This window comes from Neodiprion lecontei, chromosome 3 (assembly GCF_021901455.1).
Source record: "Neodiprion lecontei isolate iyNeoLeco1 chromosome 3, iyNeoLeco1.1, whole genome shotgun sequence".
Taxonomy (NCBI): Eukaryota; Metazoa; Arthropoda; class Insecta; order Hymenoptera; family Diprionidae; genus Neodiprion; species Neodiprion lecontei.
The window spans coordinates 17,020,233-17,035,007 of record NC_060262.1 but is presented as its reverse complement, the minus strand read 5'-3'; the positions used below and the strand labels follow the sequence as shown (position 1 = coordinate 17,035,007).

The 14,775-nt window shown below is 39.7% G+C and overlaps 1 protein-coding gene across 8 annotated transcripts in view; it reads right to left on the bottom strand.

The window, feature by feature from the left end:
* LOC107225141 (DNA-directed RNA polymerase, mitochondrial) overlaps positions 1–14,775 on the bottom strand; it is a 105,394-nt gene that overhangs the window by 76,463 nt on the left and 14,156 nt on the right. For 7 of the 8 annotated variants that reach the window (XR_006903303.1, XR_006903304.1, XR_006903301.1 and 4 more), the window contains exon 3: positions 4,328–4,518. The exons of the other annotated variant lie outside the window; for it this stretch is intronic. Coding sequence is in view for 3 of the 7 variants with exons in the window: in XM_046734024.1 (XP_046589980.1) it covers positions 4,328–4,518 (191 nt within the window). In the remaining 4 variants the exon portion in view is untranslated. The remainder of the gene's footprint in view (positions 1–4,327; positions 4,519–14,775) is intronic. 8 annotated transcript variants of the gene reach the window in all.

Sequence of the window (14,775 nt, the reverse complement as noted above, 5' to 3'; positions counted from 1 at the left end):
TGATACTATTTTTTTTTAACTTGAGATATTTAAAAAATTTGACTTTTTCATCTAAGTATCGCGTTTTTGAGTCATACATGAAAATATCGATAAAATAAATAACTAGAGCCAATTTCGAAAAAATACGCCTACTCCTAAGGTCGTTGACATCAAATCTTCCTAAGACCAACTCAAATATCAAAGACAACAAAATCACTGTTGATCAGTGTAATGAAAATCGATGCAATGTTGTAAGACTAATTTTTCCACGATGCCAATCCATCTAAAGAAAAAAAAAATGTTTCAGTGAATTTGTAGACTATACGTGTTGTTGTAGGATCTTGGAAATGTAGGTCATTAATTTAACAACAAGTTTTTGCTGTTAACGTTTCGACTCTGATTGGAGTCATCCTCAGGATAATTTAATGCATCTATTGAAAACATCTGATTGTAATACATTGTTGGTACCGGGTCGGAACAACATTATGATATATAATAAGAAATTACAATAATAATAAATTTAACAATGAACTGTGTATATAGAAACAAAGGGACACTAACCTTATATAAAGTAGTCAAATTTTATAAACAGTGAGAAGTAATTTGATGAAATAATAACGCAGTTATAATGTTTATTGTCACGTTTTTCTTACATTCTTTATCTCCTGTCTCCATGTTTTATTGATAGTTAAAAGGCGATCTGGTCAAAAGTAGTTGCCACAGAGAAAGATGGGCTTTGTTCATAACATTTCTTTGATTCATGGCGTTACCACGACGAAATTACTCAGAAGATGGATGTCCACTTCAAAGAAACTGATAGAAATGAAGAATAGAAGGATCTTTTTACCTACGTGTAAGAAAAAAGACCTGTTGCCTACACATTTGAAATTCTCAAAATTTAATCCTATTAGGTTAGGTTTCATTTCATCTATTTATAAACATAAATTCAAATGCAATCTACGTAGTTTTCAATTAAGTATTTTAAATCTAGAAATAAGCGACACTCACTCCACTATCATTAAAACACAAAGAACACTTGACAACCTAGATAAAACAATTAGAGGAAAAAAATTACCGTTAGACATGATCAATGAGTTCTATAGTTCACAAAATCGCAGCTTAGAAAAACAATTCCAAAGAATGAAAGCTTCTAACATTAAAAAGTTGAAAAATCTCTTACAGTCAAAATCAAACTCAGAAAGAAAACTAAACAGCTCTGACAAATCAAAATGGTTCGTAAACTTAACGAATGTCACTATACCTCCACAAGTTATTGAAACTATAAGTTTGGGACCAAAACATGGAATTTCCATAAAAATCAATGCAATACCTACATCTAATCTCATAGCTGATTTTGAATCTTACGCTCATAAAATTTCTTTGATGTCACGCAATCGAGCTAGAATTGATTTTTCTAATAAAATTTCCAACTTTAAACACAATCCACGAATAACAGGTAAATTCAACACCAAAGCACTCAACGCTATTAAAGACTTCCGAGCTTCTCACCCTGGTCTGTTGGTCTTAAAAGCTGACAAAGGTAACGCAACCGTTTGTATTACTCGTAATGACTACCGAACAAAAATGTCACAACAACTATCAGAGGAAAACACGTACAACAACAAAAAAATTTAATCACCAGACAAGTCAAACGTAGTATCTATACCAACAACAGTGTGCCACCTAGAGCTTATGGCTTACCTAAAATTCACAAAATTGATGTCCCGGTGAGAGTTATAGTGTCTTTTTTAGATAGTCCAACTTACAAATTATCCAAAACTTTAAACTCATGGATAAAAATGGGCCTAAAAAGACCACCTTCACATGTAATAAACAGCTTTAATATGGTCAACTCCATCAAGGGATTCAAATTACCACCAAATTACAGTTTGGTGTCCCTAGATGTAATATCACTCTACACTAATATACCGTTGAACTTGGTTATTGATTTGATAAAAAAACGTTGGCGTGAACTATCACCGAACATCCCTGTACCACTTGAACAATTTCTTTTAGCTTTAAACATATGTTTCGATGCTTCTATTTTCAAATTCGACGATAAGATATTTTCTCAAATTTTTGGATTACCAGTGGGCTCTCCCTTATTCCCAATACTAGCAGACATGGTCATGGATGAACTTGAAGACCACTGCACAAAAAAACTGCCGTTCTCGTTACCGTTTTACCTTAGATATGTGGATGACATATTAACAGCAGTTCCTAAAGATTACATCCCACAACTATTGAAAATCTTCAACAGCTTTCATCCAAGATTACAATTCACAATAGAAATTGAACTTAATAACAAAATCAACTTCTTGGATGTAACAATGATCAACAACTCGTACATCATTGAAACCGATTGGTTCCATAAAATCACGTGGTCCGAACGATATTTGAACTTCTATTCACATTATCCCAGATCGTACAAAATCGGCACAATAATTAATCTAGTTGATAGGGGAATAAGATTAGCCAACAGTTGTTATCACGAAAAAAATCTCAAATTAATCAAAGATGTCTTAATTAGGAATGGTTATCCGCCGGGCCTTTTACATAGAATCACCAATCAAAGGTACAAAAAAATCTGTGAACAAGACAACAATAACTCCTTAAACCCAACAGATAAAGACAACTTAACCTTCATTTCTATCCCATACGTTAAAGGTTTGTTTGAATCACTAAACAGAACGTTTAAAAAATACAACGTACAATTTGTAGGAAAAAATGTCAACGACTTAAGCTTGTTTTTTGATACAGGGAAAGATAAATTACCACTGGAAAAACAATCAAACTTAGTATATAAAATCTGTTGCAAAGATTGCAAAAAGCCATACATTGGACAAACTAGCCGTTGCTTAAATGTAAGAATCAATGAACTTAAAAACAACTTCAAAGATTCAGACGACCACTATACGGCTTTAACAAAACATGCAATGTCCTTAAGCGACCATTTTGACTTTGATAATGCTAAGATATTACATAAAGAACCTCGATATTATAATAGACTAGTGTTAGAAATGTGTAACATCGCCAATCATACCAATTTTGTCAATCTTAGACAAGACATTGAAAATTTAAGCGAAATTTATATTAAATTAATCAAGGATATGAAGGCTTAGGCAGTTCAACGACCTCTTCATCATATAGTTAAGAACGACCTTCTCAATTATCTCACACGGTTACACATCTAATCACTCCTCTTTCTTATCTATGGTTCAATCGGCGTAAGAAACGGTTTATTTTATTTACTCATATCCTTCAACTTTCTGTCGTCAATATTTATAACAGAATGTTATTGTATTTGAAAAATTGATTGTTTATATTTTAATCATCAACAAGGTATTCGTACGACCTTCTTATTTGTGTGATGTGAACGACCTCCCACTTAGCTCACACGTTTATATACATATTTGTTTACTTTCTTCTTTTCATCCACACTCATTCTCCACAAGCAAAGGGTTTATATTCCACCCACCCACTGTCTCCAACCCCTCTCAGTAACGATCTTTAGACAGAGTAGTTGCCTTTTGACCAGATCGCCTTTTAACTATCAATAAAATATAGAGACAGGACATAAAGAAAGTGAGAAAAAAGTGACAATAAAAATCATAACTGCGTTATTATTTTATCAAATTACTTCACACTGTTTATAACATTTGACTACTTTATATAAGGTTAGTGTCCCTTTGTTTCTATATACATAGTTCATTGTTAATTTTATTATTATTCTAATTTCTTATTATATATCATAATGTTGTTCCGACCCGGTACCAACAATGTATTACAATCAGATGTTTTCAATAGATGCATTAAATTATCCTGAGGATGACTACAATCAAAGTCGAAACGTTGACAGCAAAAACTTGTTAAATTAATGACCTACATTTCCAAGATCCTACAAAAACACGAATACTACAAGGTCAAGATCATTTTTTCAAATTTGTAGACTATAGTCTTCGAAATGAAACCAGCCATCGTAGTTTGGAACTCAACGACCGTATTGAGTTTTTAACAATTTTGAAGCGACTTGAAATCGACTCAGCATCGACAGCTGAAATTTTAATTATAATTTTAGTATTTTTTATTTTTTTTATATTGAATGAGATCGTTTTAGCTTAAAATTATAATAATTTAACGAGTACTCAATGTGCGACTAACTCGTAAAGAAAATTAATAAAATGTATCGATTTTTAAACAGCCATCCTTCATAATGAAGACATGATTGATCATCTGCCCAAAAAGTTTTTTGCGTAGACATAGACAGTTTTCATTTGTTTGGAATCAACGGAGGAGTTACTTTCTGACAACTAATTGCTATATGCAGGTGTATAAAAAGTGGAAATACCTCAGATTCTTTTTGCTCCATGTCTTGCTTACATTCTGCATCAACTGTCTTGGAACTCGGTAGTTTATTTAAACTGTTGATTTTGTGAACTTGATCCAATCTGATCTCAGGCTCATTAGCAAGTTTTGATACACTGACAGCGTTCAACTTTTGGACGGTAGCTTTTGTATTCGTTGTTTTCTGACCGGATACTGCAATAATAAAATCATGTAAATCATTATCTGATTCCTCTAGAACAAGTTCTGAAAATTCACACTCGTGAGTTTAATCAAAATTTCAATTAATTGATTGATTGGTACTTTGAATTAATAGTTTTTTTCAACGAATTGATTAATCGACCCTTTCAACTTATCATTTCTATATCGATAGCTAAATCGGTTGATTAGATAAACAGTTAATGATGAACAGACCTAACGCGAAATATAGCTCACGTCTGTAATGTTAGCAGAACCATGTTGGAAAAATCGAGCATTACAGATACAATAATTAGGTGCTCTTTAGGTGCTAATTATTTGCCGTAATAAAAAAATAGGTGCTCGATTCGTTACCTATAAGAAAAGAATTTTCACTCTTAAAAATTAGGTGCTCGATTCCGTTACCGATGAAAAAGAATTTTCATTCTGAGCTGCTGACGAAATGTCATGCTGGCGGCGCATATTCTAAAAACGCGGAATATTGGCTATGGCAAAAATTGCTTTACGCAAGAATTAGGTGCTCTTTAGATGCTAATTAGGTGTCCTATTCAAAAATTAAGTGCCCGAATTCATTATCTTAAAAAATATATATCCACTTCGAAAAATCGTTAAATAATGACGGTAGAAAAAAATTGGTCTACTCAGGAATTGGGTGCCCTTTAGGTTCTGATTGGGTATACTATTAAAAAATTAGGTGCCCCATTTTCTATCAATTGCAATTGTTGTTTACGTACGGTTGCTAACGTAGAGTCACCCGCCTTGTGTTTTTTTTTTTTTTTTTGGGTGACTTTTCACACAGAAAACTGCTGTGAAAAATATTCAATTTTTAGACAGTTTTAAATTATTTAATTTCGAAATAATGAAGGTATCTCAATATCCATATTTTGGTTTCTTCGAATGATCATTTGAAGCTTAGGTAAAAAGTTGTAAATCTCAAACTCAATTTTCATAACTTTTAAAACGTTTTTTGACAGATTAAAGTGTGTTTCAGACCAGTCATCCAAGCAGCTTCTTACTAATGATTTGACCAAATCGGAGAACTCATTGTTTGTTTGTTGTGTTGAATATTTCCCAAAAAATATAAAATTTGAGAATATTGATGTGCGCTGGGCTGAATCCGACGGCAAGTTATTAAATAAATTCCACTAGTACAAAACTAAAGTTTTCCAATCAGTTTGATTGAAATAATTCCAAAATAAGGGCTGTAAGCATAAAAATGTACACGTTTCTTGTTTGCTACGAAATTTCCTACAAGATGAAATGATTTCCAAACTTATAATTTCAAAATTAGAGATAAAAAATCGTTTTTTTAGCGGCTTTGAAACAATATTCAATTTCAAGAGATGGTTTTGAAAATCGTGGATTGAATGGTTCATTCCATCCCTAATCTATTTCCAAACCCCCATCCTTCTGCGTTTATTAGGTTGTGCAAAATGGGTGTTTGAACAAAAAAATTCTAATTTTCCAATCCGAGTTCCAGCATGAACGGGCACCTCCGTATAGGTCCTGATTTCTTGACCTAGAGTAAAACATCCAAATTTTTATAAATCGCCATGAAAATGATTTTTTCTGATATGTATTAACATTTTTGATTTTTTGAAAAATTTAATTTTTGTAAATCCTTGAACATTTCTGTTGCCTTTAGGAGTACAGAAATTTGAGGGTCAGATATGGATAGTGTGCGGTCGAACGAATAATCAGAGGTGCCCAGGCACGAATGGTCGCTCGCGCGTGTATACGAACACATGCGTCGCGCGGCCTTAGACTTATAAGATAAACTGCGCGCTCTTATGAGCCGTTTGAAGACTCTCTCTGTTTTGTCTTGCATGTGTTTAGACGAGCATGAAGGAGGAGGGAATAGCGCGGGCCCGGCCGCGTCAGTCAAGTAGTCGAGCGACTCGGGGTCAGTCGTTCATTCTTTTTGGTTTTCTTTTCTCTGTGCGTTTCCGGAGAGATGGATAAATCTAAGGGGTCTCACTGCGATTCGATCGGTACTCGGATCTTGTGGTATCTTGTATCTTCAAATCCTTCCTGATTGTTGCATGCTGGGGAGCCGGAATAACCTCGTAAGTACGAGTACACTAACAACAAGCGCGGTACGTCCCGCCAAGCACACCGGCGCGGCGCAGCCCGGTTGTACCAATGAGCAAGCGCAATGCTTGACGCAAGTAATCTACCGATTGCTTGTACATACTTGGATTCACACAAGGTAATCCTTCCGGTACACCGAATCAAGCGGTGATACCTGAGCACAAGCGCAATGCTTATACGAAGTCGCCAGCGACTTCATTTACCACGATTATACTGCACGAAACTGTCAAGACGCCCAGCGCAACTATATATAAATATAGAGATTCAATTCGGATGTTTCAAACGAAACCAGCAACCAATACAACCACACACACATATATATATACATATATATAATGTCTCATAATCGTAGATTTCACCTCCGAAATAATTCATTGTGCGAAATATATTTCATATGATAAATATCCTATACACATTGTAAATTCAACATTTGCGAGGGGTTTTTTCTCTGAGGTTCATACCTCAAAGATTTTTCTCTCTGAACCATAATAAAACATAGAACTGATGGCTCAAAATACGTGTTTATTTCATTTATTCCTATTCCCTAGATCCTTGTTTTCTAGAGTTGGAAATCGTGACCAAATTAAAAAATACGCGGCCTCATTTTTATTAAAGAGGACGCGCCCCACGAAACAGATGGAGTTCAGAATCCCGCTTATTTTGAGAACAATAGAAACATTATACCTCCGTAAAGCTGGCCTCTCCCACTTACTCAAAAAAATTTGAAAAAATCATAGATTAAAGAGTTATTTACGAGCTCTGCAATGCCTCAAACCGCGATTTTTAAACTTGTTCCTGTTACGAGAAAATCAATTTTGGAAAATGGGGGGACCAGCTTACCGGAAAGCTTGCCCCTCCTCCCCCCAAGAGTAAAAAAATTTTGTCAATAATTTTGGCCACGTGAGAATGAGGACGTAATTAGGAGCTCTTGATATACGTTGGATACAATGTCGTGGAAACAACCCCTATAGATGTATCCACGCCCAATCGCGATGGTAGGAGAGAAAAAAGATATTCAAAATGATGAGTACTAGCATGTTGTGCGACTTGTAAAAAAGAATTCACTGCGTTGAATTTTCAAGTTAGTTTTTTGATGATCGGAAACAAATCGGAACAGGGGGTGTTTCGGGGGCAGTAGGTCAAAAATCAAATCATACATATCCTGTTAGCTCTTAATTCGCTAAACATTTTGCCGTAAAAAAAATTCACTGCGATGAATTTGAAGGATTTTTTTTTATTATTTACTAAGGATTGAAAATCAAAAATTGTTACGCGCTGGTATTTAAAGGCTCTTAAATAAATAACAATTTTTTCCAGAGCCAATATTCCGCGTTTTTAGATCCTGCGCTGTTAGTATGACATGCATCAGCAGCTCAGAGTGTAAATTCTTTTTTATCGGTAACAGAATCGAGCACCTAATTTTTAAATAGGGCACCTAATTACTTCCTAAAGACCAACTAATTCCTGCGTAAGGTTCGATTGACAAAAAAATCGAAAACAACCTAATAGGAAATATGTTTAATCATCCATGAAATCGATTGCAGGTATTTGCACAAACGGATGTATATGTGTATTTGTGCGAGGACGAGTTTTTTGTAAGCACGAATCCAGGTGAATGACTTGACCGATTTGACGAAAACTGGAGACAGAAAATTAAAGTATTCTAATCATAAGTTGACCACCTCAGAAAAATTGATTCGGATTAAAATAGGGATTTAGCGCTCATTAGCTGCTGATATGTTTCCCCATTCCCGAGTTTGTTCCTCGAACCACTTCGACAGAATCGATGACGATGCCAGGTAAGATAAATCGAGCATAGCATTATGAATTTTGCACCAATATTTTTTATATCTGACACTGTATTTTTGGGAATTTTTTCAGATTTTTCGATTACGGCCAGCAAGGTGTTCCAAAAAAAAAAAATTTTAAATTCATGACGCGCTCAAATTTATTTTGAAAAATCTGAAAAAAATTGTAATTGCTTGATAGAGTGAGAGTAATGATAGGAAAAATCGGGAACCAGATTTGAGGGGTCGAGGGTCAGACCCAGGTCGAAATGGTATGGAATACCTCATATATATGTTAGAGAAAGACCGGATGACACTCTCAAACTACGTGTTTGGCGTGTGGAACGCATTTTGAACCACCGTTTATTAACAAGACAAAACTGGAAACTTCAACTGACAGAACTTTTGAAAGAGATTCAATATTTTAAATATTTGATCGACACGTCAATTCAATTCCGGGCTTGCTTGTTTTACTCAATCTTCGTTCCTCTTTTTTTTAATACAGCAGCCCTTCGGAGCAATAGAAGACAACGACGGACGGCAACTCCATTATTTCGTTATCCTCGACATATGGTGGTCGTTAAATATAACATCATGTTGGATGGTCATAAATTGGCTCCGAAACTAGAAAAAAAGGCGTTTGCGTGGCAAGTAGTCCAAACAAGGAAGGTCAAGAAGAAACAAAACAAGGAACAGGCTCCAAAGCAGCACACCTAGCGACCACCAAAGGAGGACCCGCCGGTGTATATGCCGAGAACACCGCGGAAATTCACCCGACCTGATGCACTGATCATCCGTCCAGTTGAAAAGGATAAGTATACCGAGATACTCCGCCGGATCAAAAAGGAAGTTCATGGTGACGAGGTCTGTTCCACGGTAGAGAAGATCAACAGGACCAGGACTGGAGACGTGCTTATCACGCGTTCAAAGAAGAGCACCGACAAAGGCCAGGCCTTGCAGAGGGCTATTGAAGGGGTCCTAAAACAGGACGCCAAAGTTATAAGGCAGGGGCCTCGAGACGATCTTGATATCCGGGACCTGGACGACACTACGACAAGGGAGGACATACAGACAGCCTTGCAAAAGATAGGTAGAGAGAACTGCGAGATACCACTTGCGGCAATCAAGATCCGTAAGGCCTATAGAGGTACTCAAACTGCCTTAGTAACACTGGCAGTACCAACACCTCAGAAGGTACTTGGCGAGCATGGCAAGATCAGGATTGGTTGGGTCAATTGCTGAGTGAGGTCAGTAAAGAGACCCACGCAATGCTACAAATGGTGCCACTTCTGGCATGTTGGGGCCCAATGTAACAGCAAAGCAGACAGGTCAAAACTGCATTAAATGCGGACAAGATGGTCACAAAGTAGCTGATTGTTAAGAACTCAGCTAGATGTGCACTATGTGCTGAACATCACGGCATAGAGAATACCGCCCACCATGCCGGCACTAGTAGATGCCCGGTATTCAAAGAGGCACATCTAAAGATACAAAACAGACGAGCATGAAGATATTACAGCTAAACCTCAATCACTGTGAGGCTGCGCACGACTTGCCCACGCAGACTATGCGCGAACGAAAGCTAGATCTAGTACTTATAGCAGAGCCATACGAGCACCTGAGCACCCAACCTTGGGAATCGGACAGCACCGCAAAGGCTGTCATCTGGTCTTGTGAAAAATTTCCATTCCAGAGTGCGGTCAATAATGGAGAAGCTGGTTTTGTAGCAGCATGGGTGGACGGTATTTGTTTCTACAGTTGCTATGCACCGCCTAGTCTCACGGCTGAACAATATGCAGATTTCCTTGATCGACTAACGGAAGATGCGAGACAGTACTCTCCCGTAGCAATAGCCGGCGATTTCAATTCCTGGGCGGCAGACTGGGGAAGCAAGGTCACTGATGCACGGGGAAAAGCACTACTCGAGGCTATGGCTACACTTGATGTGGTCCTACTCAACATCGGAGATACACCAACGTACACTAAAGGAGAAGCAAGCTCAATTGTCGATCTTACATTTATTAGCAGCAGTTTAACTAGAGGAAGCTATTCTTGGAAAGTAATGGACACCTATACAGCCAGCGACCATAGGTCAATACTCTAGGAAATATCGACTGGCCAGAATCCCAGAAGAGCAAATAGGCAAACCAACACAGTTAGGTGGAAAGTGAAATCTTTTGACTCAGGTGCCTTGGTAGTGGCCTTAGACAGCGACCCGATCACCACTGGAAGTGCTGAGGAGTGCTGAAGACGAAGGAACTAATGAGAAGAATTTCCCAGGCTTGCGACGCTACCATGCCTCGGAAACGTGGCATGAATCAAAGACCTTCGATGCACTGGTGGAACGACACCATTAGCGTTCTTCACTCAGAGTGTCTCAAAAAAAGAAGACTATCCCAGCGTGCCTATCGACGACCTAGCTCTGCAAAGCTGGTTGCAGAGTACAAAAAGGCACGTCGGAATTTTAACAAGGCCATCAAAGACAGCAAGAGACATTGCTGGAAGGAGCTCATCGACGAAGTGGAAAAGGACCCATGGGGAAGACCGTATAAAGTGGTAATTTCCCACCTGAAACGCCAGCCAATACCGTCACCTACATGCCCGATACTCTTACAGAGGATCGTTTCTGCGTTTAGCAGAAACAACGTGAGTTTAGCTATCCACTAGTGCAGTGTGAGGAAGAAGACATTCCACCTGTCACTTATAAAAAACTGATGGAAGCCTGTAATCGTGTTGGGAATAACAAAGCGCCGGAATTGGACGAAATCCCAAATATAGCGCTGAAAACAGCTATCAAAGCAGCGCCAGCATTATTCCTAGACACTTACAATGCATGCCTTGATGAAGGAACCTACCCCAGAAAGTGAAAGCAACAACGACTTGTACTGCTTCCTAAAGGGAAGAAGCCACCAGATGAACCGTCATCTTACCGACCACTCTGCATGTTGGACACAGCAGGTAAGATACTAGAACGCATAATCCACCAGAGAATCGAAGCAGTGGTCGAGCCTCTCCTGGCGCCTAACCAATGTGGATTCCGAAAAGGACGATCAACCCTAGACGCTATCAATCTTGCCGCCAACAGAGCCAGGGATGCGATCGGAGGGAAAAGATGGAAAGGAGGTACGAAGAAGTACTGCTTCGTGGCTACACTTGACATCAAGAAAGCCTTCAACTCCGCTAACTGGGACTGCATCATGCGGGCCCTCGAAAAGAAGAACGTACCGGGATACCTGCGCAGGATAGTAGCTAGCTACTTTGGAAATAGGGTCCTGAAATATGACACGGAGAATGGCCCAAAGCAGTATGATATTGCTGGAGGTGTACCATAGGGCTCAGTTCTGGGACTTTTGTTACGGAACATTATGTATGATGGCCTACTGAGACTGACATTACCAACGAATGTCGAGCTGGTGGCATATGCAGATGACGTAGCTGTGGTGATCGTCGCTAAGCACTTTGAGGAAATAAACCTGGCATTCGACATCACGTTCAGACGAATAAACCAATGGATGGACACGGTGAAGTTGCAACTAGCCAAACACAAGACCGAAGCAGTGCTCATCACCAGTAGAAAAACAGTGGAAATGATCAGTTTGGAAGTTGGAGAGCAAGAAATCACATCGCAACCGTACATCCAGTACCTGGGAGTGATGCTTGATGCCCGACTCAACTTCAAGCAGCAAGTAGAACACGTGAGTTCCAAAGCATCAGTCGTGAGAACAAGCTTATCACGGTTGATGCCGAATGTTGGAGGTCCGAAGCAGAGTAAGAGGTTGTTCTTCCTCTAGAGCACAACTGTAAGAATGTCTGTAAGTGTGTTTACAGTTTGGAATCTTACGCTTCTGATGCGAAGCCCGTAAGACAGTCAATGACCGTCTAGTAAGATTCCAAAATGTAAACACACTTACAGACATTCTTACAGTTGTGCTCTAGAGGAAGAACACTTTCTATTCACACATACAACAGCACAAGAAAACAAATTTGAACTAACTGGTGGTGAGAGGAATTAACGACATCAGAGTCAGGGCGGCTAGGTGGTCTAGTGGAGTAAAGCTCCGGTAAAGCATCGCTAGATACCAGGTTCGATTCCTGGCTCCGTCGTTAATTTTTCGAATTTACCAGTTTTTCAAATTTATATCTTCAACAGAGTAAGAGGTTATTGCTGTCATCAGTGATCACATCAGTGCTGACCTATGGGATACCTATTTGGGCGGATGCCTTAGGAACCCAAGAATCGTGAAGGAAAGCAGCACCAATACATCGCTTGAGTGCTCTGAGAGTCGCCAGTGCTTTCCGCACAGTTTTTGAGGATGCGGTGTGCGTTATTGCTGGAGCTCTGCCTATTAAAGTCCTAGCGGAGGAAAGACGGACCCTTTACCAACGAAGGGGGTCAACTACACTGAGCCCTGATGAACTAAGAACAAAAGAACGGCAACATAACATCGCTCGATGGCATTCGCAGGGGGATGCCGCAATAAACGGTAGGTGGACGCACCGTCTCATTCCAAGGATCGACGCTTGGCTGAACCGGAATCACGGTGAGGTCAACGACTATCTAACGCAGATGTTGTCAGGATACGGCTGCTTTCGAGCATATCTTCACTGCTTTAAGCACGATGATTTTCCGGAGTGTCCAACCTGTCCAGGAGTCCCTGAAGACGCGCAGCACGTGTTTTTTGTGTGCTCCTGTTTCACTATGCTGCGAGATGACTTGGGACCTGTCCTCGAACAGTGAATTCAACCTGAGACATTAGTAAGTGCGATGCTTACATCGAAGGACGCCTGGAATGCGACCAGCGCATTTGTGACGGAAGTGCTCAAAGACCTGCGCTCCACGGAAAGAGAGAGCCAAAACAGTTATGCCTAGAAAATAGAAGCAATGACTTCAACAATTAGAAGAAAGAGCGAGAGCTAGATCCTCTCCCTGTGAAGTAATGCCTAACGGCGGTTTCCGCGGGGATTGAGAGGCCAGAGAAAGATGACGGTTTTAGTCGGTATTAATATCTTGAGTCCAACATACCGGACGAAACATTTAGCCTGATGATACGTAAAAGTATTTTCCAAACCTCTATATTAAAAAAAAAAAAAAAAAAACACACACACACACACACGCCCACGCCCGCACGCACGCACGCACACGCACACACAATGATGTCACCGTAGCTGAATCCATAACTATCCGAGATTCTATTATTTTTCCGAGTTTATAACGCGCCGAATGTACGACGAATAATAATTATACATTCTACAAAATAATATGGCGTTGTTTTGACTAACAAAAAGTGATACAAAAGAGAAATAACATAAAAATAAATTTGGTTCAAACGTGAAGCTGTCCTGGCTTATTTATTATTGCCTTTTTTCCCGCTTTTTTTAATCTATTGATGAATTTAGTCGCTTTGACTCGAAATTATCGTGTATACTATTCTCCTCCTCTTGAGTCAGGCGGGTGCTTTACCTCGGCTGCTCTACTCTTGCAACTATATCTGACAATGAGTCAGGCGGCGCTATGCTCGACACTGCTCCTAACGTCCGTCTATTGAGCCAGGTCCGGTCTTTACTGGAACACTGCTGATCGGTGCTGCTCAGCGTGGTCCTTATACCGTGTGTCCATGAGGAAAGTGCGCACCTTATGCGCGTGCGTCAAGTCGTTCGAATTTTACTGACTAACAGTTAACGCCTGATTGAGCAGCCGACGCAATACCAATAGCAACTCTCAGAAAATGGTCAGAGCCCACAGGTAGTGGGGGGTCCTAGGGACATTTTCTGACAGTCGCGATTGGTATCGCGTCAGCTGCTCAATCAAGCGGTAACTATCAGTCAATAAAATTTGAACGACTTGACGCACGCGCATACCTTATGCGCACTTTCCTCATGGACACACGGTAGTAGATATACAAGGCCGGTTCTGGATAGAAACACCTTCTTTACCCACCAAGCCGACCAGTCCGCCTATACATATATGTAAGGAAAATCGTGCTCATCGAGCGGGGATCGATAACCGCATTACCGAGCGCACTCCGTGAATCCTCAGGCGTTCGAGCGGTCCCCGTGGATCCTCGATCGTTCGACCGAGAATCCTGGCGTGTGTCTGGTTTCGAGAGCTTCCGGAAGGTTCGAGAAGATTCTCACGGCGACGTTGAATTTGAGACAAACAATTCTCGGAATCGTCCGACGAAAACAATACTCGGAATCGTCCAACGGTGAGCGGCATGCGGTCAAAGGATTTCGGTGCGACGTTGAATTTGAGACAAACAATTCTCGGAATCGTCCGACGAGTTTCGACTTGACGGCGAGCGGCCTGCGGACAACGGATTGCGATGCGACGTTGAATTCTGGAAGGTTCTGAAATAAACTCTTAACTAGCGGGACA